Below are 14,164 nucleotides of genomic sequence, written 5' to 3'. Positions count from 1 at the left end.
CACCAGGAGGTGTGAGGACACAGAGAGACAACACACTTAAAGCTCTTGGCACAGCAAACGCCTGCTGTGTTATTAAAATCGTGCAGACCTCACCAGGCAGGGCTAGGACACCGGGGAAAGTTTCAGCCGGGCTCTCATCTTGAAAGCAAGGCAGCTTGGGAAAAAGAAGGGTCGAGAAGCTGCATCCAGAAGTTGGTTTTATTGTATGTCTTGCACCATATTAATCTGAATTGCATCTGAGAGGAGAGAACAGTGGGAAGCTAGCAGAGAAGTAGCCAGAATGCTTTCATGGTGAAAGGCTGCCTCCCCCGGGTAAGGTTGGGGTGGGGCAGGAGAGAGGCAGAGAGACGGAGGTCTCCGGAAAGCCAACCGTCCCACTGGGGGTTCCTGCTGCCCGCTGGCTACCTCCCGCCCTTCTCTCTGCAGGGCTGAGGGGCACAGACCCTGGCAGGAAGAAAGCACAGGGGGACAGATTCGACTTCCCTTTGGCAGCTGGGCAGCCGGCAAGGCGCTGGTACCTGGGTCCCACAGCTTCCCCTGGAGGGGCCAGGCCCAGCCCGGAGAGGGCGCTCAAGTGTACAGTGGGGGAAAGGGCAGCTCAGCTGAGGGCTGGAGCCTGCGGAGAGAGAGATGACCTTGCTCCCAGCCTCCAGGACCTCTTCAGGAGCCTGTCACACACACCCTGCACACACACACACCCCCTCCCCCGCCACCTACCAGTTCTCTGGACTCCAGACGGTGCCCAAGCTCTCCATGAGGTGGAAAGTATAGGCATGGCGTGAGCGGTCGGAGAGGTTCTTCTCACTCTTGTGTACCACTTCCCCATGAATTAGGACAAGGTCCCCTGGCAGGAATACAGAAGGTCAGGAGAACACTTGGCAGGGAGGGACAAAGGACCCTCCTCCCTCCCATTCCCATCCTGGAGAGCTCAGGGGCCTGCCCCAGGGTCAGAGGCTGTGCTGCTGGCTGGAGGTCCCCCTGGGACCAAGTCCCTTCTGCTGTGACCTGTGCCCTTGGCAAGTCTTGGCAAGCCTTGGCAAGGGCATTCCCCTTCTGCGGTGTTTGTGGAACCAGGCCCAAGTGTCTGTACTGTGCCCGGCAGCTGGGACCTCGCTATCAAAAGCTGGGCCGGAGGGCGACTGGGTGGCTCCGTGGTTAAGCATCTGCCTTTGGCTGGAGTCATGATCCCAGGGTCCCGGGGCTTCCCACATTGGGCTCCCTGCTCAGCCAGGAGTTGCTTCTCCCTCTCCCTCTGTCCTTCTACCCTCCCCCTCTCATGCTCCACTCACTCTCACTCTCTCTCAAAAATAAATAAAATCTTTAAAAAAAAAAAAAAAGGCCAACTGGACATCGGGTTGCCCTGTTCTAAAAGGAATGGCCAGCATTGGTTCAGCATCTGCGTTGTGCCCCATCTTTTGTACATTGTCTATCTCACTGACTTCCCCGCTTTACATTCGGGAAGACTGAGGCTCAGAAAGTTTCAATCATTTGACCGAAGAGACAACAGAGTCTGGATTCTAGCCTGATCTAGGAGGCCTTCCGGGTAATGGCGTGGCCTTCAGCCTTCCCAGTGCCCATCCAGCCCCACCTCCCATTCTGTGACTTCACGGCCCTCCGGGGAGCTGGACGTTCAGAGCAAGCACAGACCCACAGGCACAGCCTTGGGGCCTGCCTCCCTGCCCTCTGCATCCCACCTACCTCTCTGCGCCGGGGTGGGCACAAAGAGGCTGGCATCCCGGACAGGCTCTGACCCGAGGAAGCGGACGTCAGGCTTCGAGCCATCACCGGTCCGTACCAGCCTTCTTGACACCCCACCTGCAAGCCAAGGTGGAGTCTTTAGCCTCTCTTTCACCCGGATCTCTCTGCCAGGGAGGGTGGGATACAAGTGGGGCGGGGCGAGACAGGGTGTCCTTACCGGTATGGGAGCCTGGGATGAACCAGAGGCAGCCATTCTCCAGAGTGGCATTCTCCAGCGCTATCCACAGGCCCAGCAGCCGGCCCAGCGGCTCCGTGTGCAGGAAGGTGGAGTCCTGGTGAGGGACAACTGCAACAGGACTGGGCATGAGGAACCTGGCCCACCTCACCTTGGCCTTGTTCCCCACTCCCTGGTGCTCTCAGAGCCTTCCTGGGTCAGTAGGAAACCCACCACTTCCCGGCCTGGAGCCTCGGGGCACGAGATGTAACCTCTCAAAACTTCCATTCCCTACACAGTGAAGTGGCCTCGGCAGTAACCTACCTCCTAGGGTGGCCGGAGGAGCCCACAACACAGTGCATGAAAAGTGTTTAGTATCGGGCCCAACATTGTAATCGCTAAAAAGTGGCTGCTGTGGTTTGATTCCAGCCAGGCGACTAAAGGCACCATTCTGAACCAGAACAAGCACCTCCAGCCACCAGAGGGTCCACTATGTGGCTCAAGACTGGGCAGTACGAAAGGAGAAGAGGGTGTGCGACTGCCCCCATCCACATCTCAATCCCCTCCCCATGATGCTGGGGCCCAGCTGGGACGGAGGACCACTGAACAAAGGACTTCAGACCATGGATGCTAGTCTCCTTTCCCTCCTTCCCAGGGAACTGTGTGTTTTCCAAGCCCCAAACTGGACTTGAACGATCCAGACAGTGTCCAGAGGAAGGTGTCCTAACAGTGGGCACTCTGCAGCATTTGGAGGAAGACCAACTGAAGGAGGTGGGGTTGCTGAACTCAGGGAGGGGCTGCTCATCCCTTCGGGAGACTGTCCTTGGGCCAAACGGTAGGAAGAAGTGGGCAGTCCCAAGGAGGCCAACTTGGGCTCATGCAAGGAAGGAAAGGGTTGGCTGTGAGGGGATGAGCCCTGTGTCATGGGAGGTATTTAAGCAGAAGTAGATAATCACCCATGAGGGAGGCTATAAAAGTTATCTGTGCATCCAGGGGGTTTGAAATTAGATCAGCAATTTCTCTGTTAAATCAGTCCTCCAGGGAACTTGTTAAAAATACAGGTTTGTGGGGCGCCTGGGTGGCTCAGTGGGTTGAGCCTCTGCCTTCAGCTCAGGTTATGATCTTGGGGTTCTGGGATTGAGTCCCGCATCAGGCTCTCTGCTCAGCAGAGAGCCTGCTTCCTCCTCTCTCTCTCTCTCTGCTTGCCTCTCTGCCTACTTGTGATCTCTCTCTGTCAAATAAATAAAATCTTTAAAAAAAAAAAATACAGGTTCGTGGGGCACCTGGGTGGCTCAGTCAGTTGGGCATTTGACTCTTAATTTCAGCTCATGATCTTGGGGGCCAGAGATCCAGCCCTAAGTGGGACTCCATGATCAGCGGGAATCTGTTTCTCTGCCTCTGTCTCTCTCTTTCCCTTTGCTCGTCCTCCCACTCATGTGTGTTTTTTTTTTCTATCTCTCTCTCAAATAAATAAATCTTAAAAAAAGAAAAATACATGTCTACAGGTTCTTGCAACCCTACTGGCTCAAGAGCTCAGGGACTGGGGCCTCAGAATCTATTTTAATCAGCTAGGAGTTGCTGCCAGGTTCGAGAACCACTGTGCCAAGGACTCCAGAACACCCTCCCAATAGACAGTTCCAAAAAGGAACAAAAGGTAGCTTCTCCTTCCTGGCCCAGGCTCTTGCCCATGGACATCTCAGCAAGTGCCATCCCTCCCTCCAGAGACCTGACAACCCATGATGCCCCAGATGTCCCACCGTGGCCCTTGCTGGACCCCATGGCCTGTTCTCAGCTCACCTTCGCCACCAAAGTGAGGTTGCTGCAAGAAAGAAGAAGGGCCGGTGAGGCCAGAGGAAAGTGGGTTGGAGCAGGGACCACTCTAAGTCCTGGATGCATTTGCCACTAAGGATTCCATGCCAGCACCCACCTATGGAGTCCCACCGTGTGCCAGGCCCAGGAGGGTGGCAAAGAGAAAAAGCACCCTGCCCACAGGGTGCTCCGAGTCCGAACACATGCACGCCTCCTGAGAGCAAAGGCAGAAGTGATGGGTGGCAAGAGAGGCTGCGGCCCAGGCTTGAGGTTAAGCCACTCAGCCCCGGGATCAGAGATGGGTCCCTTTTTTCCCAAGGCAAAACTGGAAGTCTGCTTGGAGTAGGTGGCAGTGAGCTAGGCCTTGAAGCTGGGAGCAGAGCATTTCAATAGCAAAAGGAGGGAGAAGGGAAGAGTGCCTGGGTGGCTCAGTCGGTTAAGTGTCTGCCTTCAGCTCAGGTCATGATCCCAGGGTCCTAGGATTGAGGCCCGCATTGGGTTCCCTGCTCAACAGGGAGCCTGCTTCTCCCTCTCCCTCAGCCTACCAATCCTCCTGCTGTGCTCCCTCTGTCTCTGTCAAATAAATACATAAAATCTCCAAAAAAGGGAGGGGGGAGAGAGTCCTGGGGGTCTCCTTCCTTCCTGCCACCAAATTTTATCTGAGCACCTACTAAGTGCAAGTCATCTTACCCCGAGGAGACAGATTTCCCATGTTCTCCCTGCAACTTAGGAATTCCTCAAGGGGGCAGCTTTTGGCCCATGGTAAGGAGGGGCTTAGTATGAGTACTCTGCCCATATTACAGAGGGTAAACTGAGGCGTGGGGATGACAGGGAGCTCACCTTGAAGATGTACATGCTCTGCACGACCACGGGCATCTGGAAGCCCAGACTTTTGGCCAAGGCCTGGAGGGGGACAGAGGTCAGACTTCCAGCCTGCCCACACTCATACCTAGGCCACCCCCCACCCTCGCCCACACCCTCACTCACCTGCACCTTGGGGGAGTGTGTGACACTCCTGAAGACAGGGTCATAGGCATGCAGAGCTGCAGGACAGAGGCAGGCTGACGGGCCAGCCCCTCTGCCCTCATGCGTCCCTCTGAGCCTGGCCCTGAGCACCCAGACACGGGCCTAGCTATGGCTTCTCACCAGTTTGTACTCATTGAGCTTTCTGCTGGCTCATAACAGAGAGATGGGCCCCCAGCCTGATTCTCGGCCTTGCAGCCATCTGGAAACCTCACTCCAGACCTGACTCAAAGGGATCCATAACTTGGTAGCAGTCTCGGTGCTGCCACTTACTCTGTGATGCTTCAAGTGACCATTCATCTCCTATGAGCCTCAGTTTCTCCTCTGTACCGCATAAGCGGAAGACCAGTCCTGCCTCTCAGGCTGCCCTAAGACTCGAAGGGCTAACACATGCCTGGTCGTCTCTTTATTATTATTGTTGATATTACAAAAATGGAGGGATGGGGGGCACCTGGGGGGCTCAATCGGTTAAGCGTCTGCCTCCGGCTCAGATCATGATCCCAGAGTCCTAGGATCGAGCCCCGCCTTGGGCTCCCTGCTCATCAGGGAGCCTGCTTCTACCTCTCCCACTCCCCCTGCTTGTGTTCCCTCTCTCACGGTGCCTCTGTCAAATAAATAAAATAAAATATTTTTTAAAAATAATAAAATAAATAAATAAAACTTTGGAAATGATGGTTGGATATACTTATTGTCACTGAATTGTATACTTCAGAACGGTTAGGATGGCAAATTTTATATTATATATATTTTACCACAATTCTTTTTACAAAGATTTAACAAAGAATTTTTGTAAAAAATTCTTTTTACTAGCATGATATAACTTCTTTTTTTTTTAAAGATTTTATTTATTTTATTTGACAGACAGAGACCACAAATAGGCAGAGAGGCAGGCAGAGAAAGAGAGGAGGAAGCAGGCTCCCCGCCGAGCAGGTTCCCCGCGGAGCAGAGAGCCGGATGCGGGGCTCGATCCCAGGACCCTGAGATCATGACCTGAGCCGAAGGCAGAGGCTTTAACCCACTGAGCCACCCAGGCGCCCCGAGTGTCTGACTCTTGATTTTGACTCAGGTCGTGATCTCAGGGTCCTGGGATCGAGGTCCCCCCCGCCCCGCCGTGATGACCTTCATGCTCAATGGGGAGTCTGCTTGAGATTCTCTCCCTCCCTCTCCCCCTCCCCCTTCTCACACACTCTTTCTTTCTCTCTCTAAATAAATAAATAAAATCTTTAAAAAAAATAAGCGGTCTGCAAAATAAATTATAATATATGATCCTGGGGGAACAAAAAAAAGAAGACATCCTAGCTTCATCTGGGGTCTCAGAATAAGGACCATGCCAACATGTTAGGTGCTCCTGAAGGAGGCTCCAGAAAGCAGTAAGGGCCAGGAGCGCCCCATGCCTGAGGCTTGGATTATCTGCACGGGGACTCAGCTGGCTCCTCTCCCCAGGGCTGTGTCGGTAGCATCTAGGGTTAGCATCATAAGGCCAGAGCAGCAGGCCCAGAGTGGGAGCTGAAGCCAGAAGTGCCATTTGCTGGGCCACTAACTTACAGTGGGCCTTGGGTTAGGCCCCAGGGCTCTTCGGGCCTCAGCCTCCCTGTTTTCTTTCCCCCAGGCACCTGCTTACCGTGGCCAATTTTATTGATGGATTTCTCCGGAGGGACCAGGAAATTTCCTGTAGCACAAAGAACAGGTAAAGACAAAAGAGCTGGAGTCCACCTTCCCCTGGGCAACTGGCCTCGGCGGGGAGCCCTCAGCCCTGGGGGGAGATACCCCAGTCTAGCCCTTCTCACACCCCAGGGGTCCCAGCTCCAAACCTTTCTTGTCGAAAACGTCTTTCTCAAAGAAGTATCGAATCTTGTCACCACTGCTCAAGAAATAGTCTTTGTCACCCTGGCCCTGGGGAGAGGGGATATCAGAGGGACTGAGAGAGCATCACAGGGTCAGAGCTTGGCCAAGAGGCAAGAGGATCCTCATCCCAACCCCCCTGGCGTTTCTCAAACTTGTCTACTGAGGCACAGTGAACAGGAACCCCCAGTGCCTGGAAGCATACTAGGAAGCCCCAGCATAAAATTTCTTGGAAACCACTTAATAAGTCACATGATTCTTATGCTCAATACAGTGCGATTCTGAGTCTAGGCACCGTAGTCCAACAGGCGCAGTTCCCAGGTAGCCTTAGGTCACCTGTTATCACTCCACGTTTGTTTCCTCATCTGTAAAGGGAAATAATCATTGAACTGACCTCGTTCAGTTCAGAGGAGGCTTCGGGCAGAGGCTGAATCTTACAGTAGTTGAGAACACAGACCGTGGAGCTAGAATACTTGGGTTCAAATCCCAGCCCTGCCATGGAGTTGCTGTGTGACCACAACCCCACTTGCTGAACCTCCCTGGGATTAGTTTCCTCGTAAAGTACAGATGTGACTAAAGGTATCCTGTCGGGTGTTGCAGCGATTATGAATTAGTGTACATGAAGTGCTAGTACAGTCCTTGGAACGTGGTTCCATGTTACATGAATATCTGCTTTTATCATCATCGTTACTGCTACTTCTGTGGCAAAACCGAAAACACTCAGCCAGGGCCCGGCTAAATGATGAATATTAACTATTACTCATCGCTGTGTCCCTCTCTGTCAAATAAATAAATAAAATCTTTTAAAATTTTGTCATTTATTTGAAAGAGGTGGGGGGTAGAACAGAAGGACAGGCAGGGAGCCTGACACAAGGCTCGATCTAGGACCCTGAAGTCAGGACCCTAAAATCAGGATCTGAGCCGAGGTCAGATGCTTAACTGGCTGAGCCACCCAGACACCCCTGATCTTTTTCCTCCTAATGCCTATTTCAAAGTCTTTTTTTTTTTTTTAAGATTTTTATTTATATGATAGAGACACAGCGAGAGAGGGGAACACAAGCAGGGGGAGTGGGAGAGGGAGAAGCAGGCTTCCCGCCAATCAGGGAGTCCAACGTGGGGCTTGATCCCAGGACCCCAGGACCAGGACCTGAGCCAAAAGCAGACACTCAACGACTGAGTCAAGCAGGCACCCCCCCTCCCCATTTCAAAGTCTTAATATCAGTAGTGAATATTGAGGGTTTACTGAGTACGGCACTGTGCTGAGAGCTCTTTGCAAGCAAACCAAGATACATACATTTTACTCTCCCATCCTCCCCTCAACCCTTCACTGGTCTCTGGAATATTCTCAGAAAGTAGCCAGGAGGGCACAAGATTGGCACCCTCACTCCATGGGGCCTTGAGTAACCTGTCTCTAGGCACTGGACCCCCATTTCTGCTCTCCCCACCTAGAAGGCGGGGGTGAGGCCAGATGAAACCCACTATTTGGAGGAAATTATTCTGTAACCCTTAGTCCTGCTGAACAGTGCCCCGGTCGCACTCTTTGGGTTCCCAGTCTTCAGGCCATTGTAATTCCCTTTATGCCCACCAGACGGCAGGATCTCCTCAGCATGAAGGAGCTGTGTTGCGCAGCTAGGACCACAGCTTTGGGTCCAGGGCAACACCACAAACAGGATCCTTTTTTCTTTTCTTTTCTTTATTTTTATGATTGTATTTATTTGAGAAAGAGAGTGAAAGCAAGAGAGATCACAGAGTGAAAGGGAGAAAGCAGACTCCCCGATGAGCAGGGAGCCCCTGGTCAGGCTGGATCCCAGAACCCTGGGATCATGATCTGAGCCTAAGGCAAACGCACAACGACTGAGCCACCCAGGTGCCCCCCACAGACAGGCTCCTGAAGGGTTAAGTGAACTGTGTGGGAGAACCCCGAGTCTCAATGTACCCTTCTCAAACTATATTGAGTCCTATTAAGTCACGAGGGGTGGGGGGTGGAGAAGCTGGGTTTCCAGTCTACCTGGGTGGGGGGGCGGGTAAGGCTTGGGGAGGGGTGGTGGTGTTCATCAGAGTCACTTGGCTCATTCCGGGCTGCTGGCCACAGAAGAGGCCCTTGTAGCAGGAGAACCACTGAGGAAGTTCCGCAGAGCAGTGAACAGATGATTGGGGTTCAAAACCTCATTCTATCAATTTACTAACCATGCGGTGTGGGGCCTGTGAGCCAGGCCTCATTTGCCCCAGCTGTCAAACAGGGGTAATAATACCGACCTTATAAATCCACAGTGAGGAGCGAGGAAATACGCAGACAAGGCACTGAGCCTGGCACAGGGAAGGCTCAGGGCTCGATCTCTTATCAGAACGAGCCCATGGGCTTTGGGAGCCTCCGTCCCAGGCTGCTACTCTGGCTGGGGACTGAGCCCCCTCCCCTCCTCTTTAAGACCAGATCCCATTCTCACCTGCCCCAGACACTTACTTTGGTTCTCAGCTGCTCCTCTTCCCTGGTAGAAAATTCTATGCGGCAGTGGACAGGGACATCCATGTCAGCCACTAGCTTGCCAATCCTCTGTTGCATGACAGCACATTCATCGGCAGAGAAAAATCCTTCCAGCACCAGGAATCCATCCTCCTGAAACTGAAGGTGAGGAGAAAACTCAGGCTTCCCCCTCTCCAATGCTCTCTGTGAGGACTGACCTGACCCCTCCCTGAAACCCAAGTGTGCGGGAGGACAGGACCAAGTGTCCTGTTCATTGCTCGTTCTCCCCCCACAACACACCCCTACCCGAGGCATGGCGTCTGGGACCCAGTGGGGAGCAACCAATAGTAGTCGCTTGAATGAAGGAAGGAGGAAGGGGAAGTGTCCCCATCCTTCCCCTCCAGTGGGCTTTGGGGCATTTAAAAATAAATAAATTCATTTATTGTTAAATGAATACAACCTTATTCATTTAGTCAACTAAAATTTATTGAGCATCTACTGTGTACCAGCACAGTTTTAGGAGCTGGAGCTACAGTAATGAGGAAGCCTGGTGTCCTGGACCTTACAGTCTAGCAACGGAGGGTGACATCAAACAAAGGGCGCCTGGGTGGCTCAGTGGGTTAAACCTCTTCCTTTGGCTTGGGTCATGATCTCAGGGTCCTGGGATTGAGCCCTGAATCAGGCTCTCTGCTCAGCAGGGAGAGAGAGGAGTCTCAGGGCAGCAGCTCTGAGAAGGTGACATTTAAAGGGGACCAGCAGGGGCACCTGTGTGGCTCAGTGGGTTAAAGCCTCTGCCTTTGGCTCAGGTCATGATCCCAGAGTCCTGGGATCGAGTCCCACATGGGGCTCTCTGCTCAGCAGGGAGCCTGCTTTCTCCTCTCTCTCTGCCTGCCTCTCTGCCTACTTGTGATCTCTGTCTGTCAAATAAATAAATAAAATCTTTAAAAAATAATAATAATAAGTAAATAAATAAATAAAGGGGACCAACAGGGGCATCTGGGGGGCTCAGTTGGTTAAGCGGCTGCCTTTGGCTCTGGTGTGATCTCAGGGTCCTGGGATAAAGCTCCGCTTTGGGCTCCCTACTCAGCAGGGAGTCTCCCTCTCCCTCTGCCCCTCCCCCCTACTCGTGATCCCTCTCTCTCAGAAATAAACAAAAATCTTTTTAAAAAATAAATAAAGGGGGGCGCCTGGGTTAAGCCTCTGCCTTCGGCTGCAGGTCATGATCTCAGGGTCCTGGGATCGAGTCCCACATCGGGCTCTCTGCTCAGCAGGGAGCCTGCTGTCCCTCTCTCTCTGCTCTGCCTCTCTGTCTGCTTGTGATCTCTCTCTCTGTCAAATAAATAAATAAAATCTTTTATAAAATAAATAAATAAATAAAGGGACCAGCAGGATAACGGGAGTGGGAGAGACAAGGATGAACATTCCAGGCTAAGGGAGCAGGACTTGTGAAGTACATGAGCATGGGAGGGGCCAGATAGAGCAAAGTGACGGTGGAGGCAGAAGTGGGGGTGGAGGCAGAAGTGGGGACGGAGGGGGGGTGTGGAGTGGGTGCGGGGGCAGGCCAGGCAAGGAAATGGGCTTTGTACTAAATGCAGCCGCAGACAGCCAGGGTTGGGGGCGGGGGAGGTTAAAACAGTGAGCTTATTCTCCTTTGCCTCCAGACCTCTTACTCTGCAGCTGTTGAGATGTGTAAGGAGAGAAAGAACGTCTGCGTGTTTGCTGGCAGACCCTTGTAAAATCGCAGCCTTAGACGTCACCTCCTGACCCCCCTGTGAAGTACCAGATTTCCAATTGCTGACAGCCCCCCCACCTTCCCTAACTCCCCCATGATGCCCAGCTCTGGCTGCCACATGTGGGAATCTGGGACATTCCTGCCCACCCACTGTGGGCCCTTTGGTCTCTGGACAGCTGTGTGTGATAGAGCCTTAATCCTCGGGGCGCCTGGGTGGCTCAGTGGGTTGGGCATCTGCCTTCAGCTCAAGTCATGATCTTGGGGTCCTGGGGTTGAGCCCTGCTGTCAGGCTCCCTGCTCCGTGGGGAGCCTGCTTCTCCCTTCTCCCTTCTGCCCCTCCCCTTGCTTATGCTTGCTCTCTCTATCTCTCTAATAAATAAATTAAATCCTTATTTATTTATTTTTTAAAGATTTTGTTTATTTGACAGAGACAGCGACAGCAGGAACACAAGCAGGGGGAGTGGGAGAGGGAGAAGCAGGCTTCCTGCTGAGCAGGGAGCCTGATGCGGGGCTCCATCTCAGGATCCTGGGATCGTGACCTGAGCTGAAGGCAGACGCTTAATGACTGAGGCATCCAGGTGCCCCCACAAAATCTTTTTTTTTTTTTTTAAAGATACTTAATCTTCACATCAGTATCAAGCTGAACATTTCCTCATTGGGAACTGGGTCATCCACAGCCAACTCTGACCCAGCAGACACACTCGGGCGAGAACTTCCTGAAGTAAGAAGTTGGGAGCTCAGCAAATAGGGCGGCAAAGATGTACTGATGGGGTCTCCACTGAGGCTAGTTGAACGAGAGCAATAAATCAGAAACAACCTAAGTGCTCAGCACGAGGAGAGTCATTCAACAAAGCCTGTTCTATCTGGAACACAGCACAGCTGACAAAAATCATGTAGCAGAAAAATATTTACTGACATGGACATATGTGCCTGATATACTGGGGGATGGAAAAAAAGGGGGGGGCACCTGGGTGGCTCAGGTGGTTAAATGTCTGCCATCGGCTCAAGTCATGATACCAGGGTCCTGGGACCGAGTCCTGCATCAAGCTCCCTGCTCATCGGGGAGCCTGCTTCTCCTTCTGCCTGCTCTGCCTGCTGCTCCCCCTGCTTGTTCTCTCTCTCTCTCTCTCTGCCAAGTCTTTAAAGAAAAAGAAAAAAAAGCTTAAAAAAAAAAAAAAAAACAAAGTGGGGCACCTGGGTGGCTCAGTGGGTTAAGGCCTCTGCCTTCAGCTCAGGTCATGATTCCAGGGTTCTGGGATGGAGCCCCGCATCAGGCTCCCTGCTCAGTGACAGTTTGCTTCTTCCTCTCTTTCTGCCCTTTCTGCTCACTCTCTTTATCTCTCAAATAAATAAGTAAATAATCTTTTTAAAACATAAAATAGGGGTGCCTGGGTGGCTCAGTGGGTTAAAGCCTCTGCCTTTGGCTCAGGTCATGATCCCAGGGTCCTGGGATCTAGCCCCCAAATCTGCTCAGCAGGGAGCCTGCTTCCCTTCCTCTCTCTGCCTGCCTCTCTGCCTACTTGTGATCTCTGTCTGTCAAATAAGTAAATAAAATCTTTTTTTTTTTAAGAAAAAAAAACATAAAATAAAACGGTGGGCAAGCTCTCTTAAGAAGTAGCTATTATGATCGACTTTTAAAGTTTCTAGGGCTGTCAACCGCACTACTGGGTAGTTACCCCAAAGATCCAAATGTAGGGACCCAAAGGGGCACATGCACCCAAATGTTTATAGCAGCAATGTCCACAATAGCCAAACTATGGAAAGAGACCAGATGTCCATCAACAGATGAATGGATAAAGAAGATGTGGTGTGCACACACACACACACACACACACACACACACACAGGAATACTATGCAGCCATCGAAAATTAAATCTTGCCCTTTGCAACAGTGTGGGTAGAACTAGAGGATATTATGCTAAGCAAAATAAGTCAATCAGAGAAAGGCAATTATCATATGATCTCACTGATATGAGGGATTTGAGAAACAAGACAGAAGATCATAGGGGAATGGAGGGGAAAATGAAACAAGAGGAAACCAGAGAGGAAGACAACCATAAGAGACTCTTAATCCCAGGAAACAAACTGGGGGTTGCTGGAGGCAAGGGAGGTGGTAGGGATGGGGAGGCTGGGTTATGGAGATTGGGGAGGGTATGTGCTATGGGGAGTGCTGTGAATTGTGTAAGACTGATGAATCACAGACCTGTACCCGGAAACAAATAACACATTATATGTTAACTAAAAAAAAGGTTAATTTAAAAAAAAAAAAGATGTCTACCAAAATACTAATTCTCGGGGTAGGAAATTATGGGTGGTTTTTCATTTTCTTCTTTGAGACTTTCTGTATTTTTCAGCATTTTCCTCTTGTCTTCAGGAATAAACGACGGGCACGTTTTATAAGTCTGTGTCACTCTAATTCCCAAGCATTAGCTTTTTGTGTTTGACCGCAGGTGGCACCTTGCGGCCCTCCAAGGGCTCGGGGCGGGGCGTTCCGCCTCCTCTTGACCCCGCCCCCACTCCGGCCCCCCACTCCGCCCCCCCTCCCCCCCGCTACTTCTCCTGCCTTCCCCCCCTCTTCCCTCTTCGCAATCAGGAACCACTCCTAGGCTGGCTGATCTTTACTCTTTTTTTTTTTTTCTTTTTAGAGATTTTATTTTTGTATTTGAGAGAGAGAGTTGCGTGGGTGTGCCGGATCAAGAGCAGGGTGGGGAACCAGAGGGAGAAGCAGACTCCCCGCTGAGCAGGGAGCCTGAGGCAGGGCTGGATTCCAGGACCCGGAGATCGTGAGCGGAGCCAAAGGCTGAGCCACCCAGATGCCCCTGATCTTTACTCTTTATTATGGTTTCGGTCACTCAGTGGTTGGACACTGAATACTCTGGGTTTCAGTTTCATCTTCTGAAAAATGGCAGAGGGTGGGGTTGAGTTCCCAGGGTCTACTAGAAGTCGGAGACCCCCAACTCTTACCTGACTCTCTCGGATCCCTACCCCACATGGCCCTACCTTCTGGAGCTGCGAGGGACTCAGGCAGGACATGAGGATGAGGCTCTGGGTGCCGCTGCTGTTGCTGGAGGCCCGAGAGGAGAAAGTACAAATTCAGCAGTTTGGAAGTGCCTAATAGGGGTGGAGGGTGCAAAGTGCTGGAGCCTGGTTGGCCGAGGAGGACTTAACCCTTTCCTACCCAGAGGAAGCCCAATCCCAGCCCCCAACACTTCCCGCAAGCACACACACCAGCCTGAACTGTCCCCCCACCCCAAGTCACTTCTGTACCTGGATGGGGCCCTTGCCTCTGACCCAGCTCAATACCCTGGGTCCATCCCCCCAGTTAATCTAGGATTAGCCCTTTCCAGTCTCCTTTGTGGTTTTTAATGGCTCCCTCCCAGTTGC

The 14,164-nt window shown here is 52.0% G+C and overlaps 1 protein-coding gene across 2 annotated transcripts; it reads right to left on the bottom strand.

The window, feature by feature from the left end:
- Nucleotides 1–179: 179 nt before the first annotated feature.
- PHYHD1 (phytanoyl-CoA dioxygenase domain containing 1) lies at nt 180–13,892 on the bottom strand. Of its 2 annotated transcripts, none has more exons than XM_032866036.1 (11): nt 13,781–13,892; nt 9,048–9,206; nt 6,556–6,637; nt 6,366–6,413; nt 4,709–4,764; nt 4,562–4,624; nt 3,710–3,731; nt 1,916–2,044; nt 1,699–1,815; nt 718–844; nt 180–636 (listed from the first exon to the last, which is right to left on the bottom strand). In XM_032866036.1, the coding sequence occupies exons 1-11, from the start codon at nt 13,811–13,813 to the stop codon at nt 402–404; spliced, it is 1,071 nt and encodes a 356-aa protein (XP_032721927.1). In that variant the 5' UTR covers nt 13,814–13,892; the 3' UTR covers nt 180–401. The 2 variants fall into 2 exon arrangements, with proteins under 2 accessions (XP_032721927.1, XP_032721928.1); XM_032866037.1 differs by having other exon boundaries at nt 513–616.
- Between the last annotated feature and the right edge of the window lie 272 nt (nt 13,893–14,164).

This window comes from Lontra canadensis, unplaced genomic scaffold, assembly GCF_010015895.1.
Source record: "Lontra canadensis isolate GAN:19392208 unplaced genomic scaffold, GSC_riverotter_1.0 scaffold30, whole genome shotgun sequence".
NCBI lineage: Eukaryota > Metazoa > Chordata > Mammalia > Carnivora > Mustelidae > Lontra > Lontra canadensis.
The sequence above is the reverse complement of the archived record's forward strand: the minus strand, read 5'-3'. Positions and strand labels throughout refer to the sequence as shown.

Coding starts and splice junctions, on each gene's coding strand:
- PHYHD1 (XM_032866036.1), bottom strand. CDS start 13,813: ATGTCCTGCCTGAGTCCCTCGCAGCTCCAGAAG. Junction 3,732..4,561: donor AGAGCATGTACATCTTCAAG/GTGAGCTCCCTG, acceptor TCTTTCTTGCAG/CAACCTCACTTTGGTGGCGA. Junction 845..1,698: donor GCCCACCCCGGCGCAGAGAG/GTAGGTGGGATG, acceptor TATTCCTGCCAG/GGGACCTTGTCCTAATTCAT.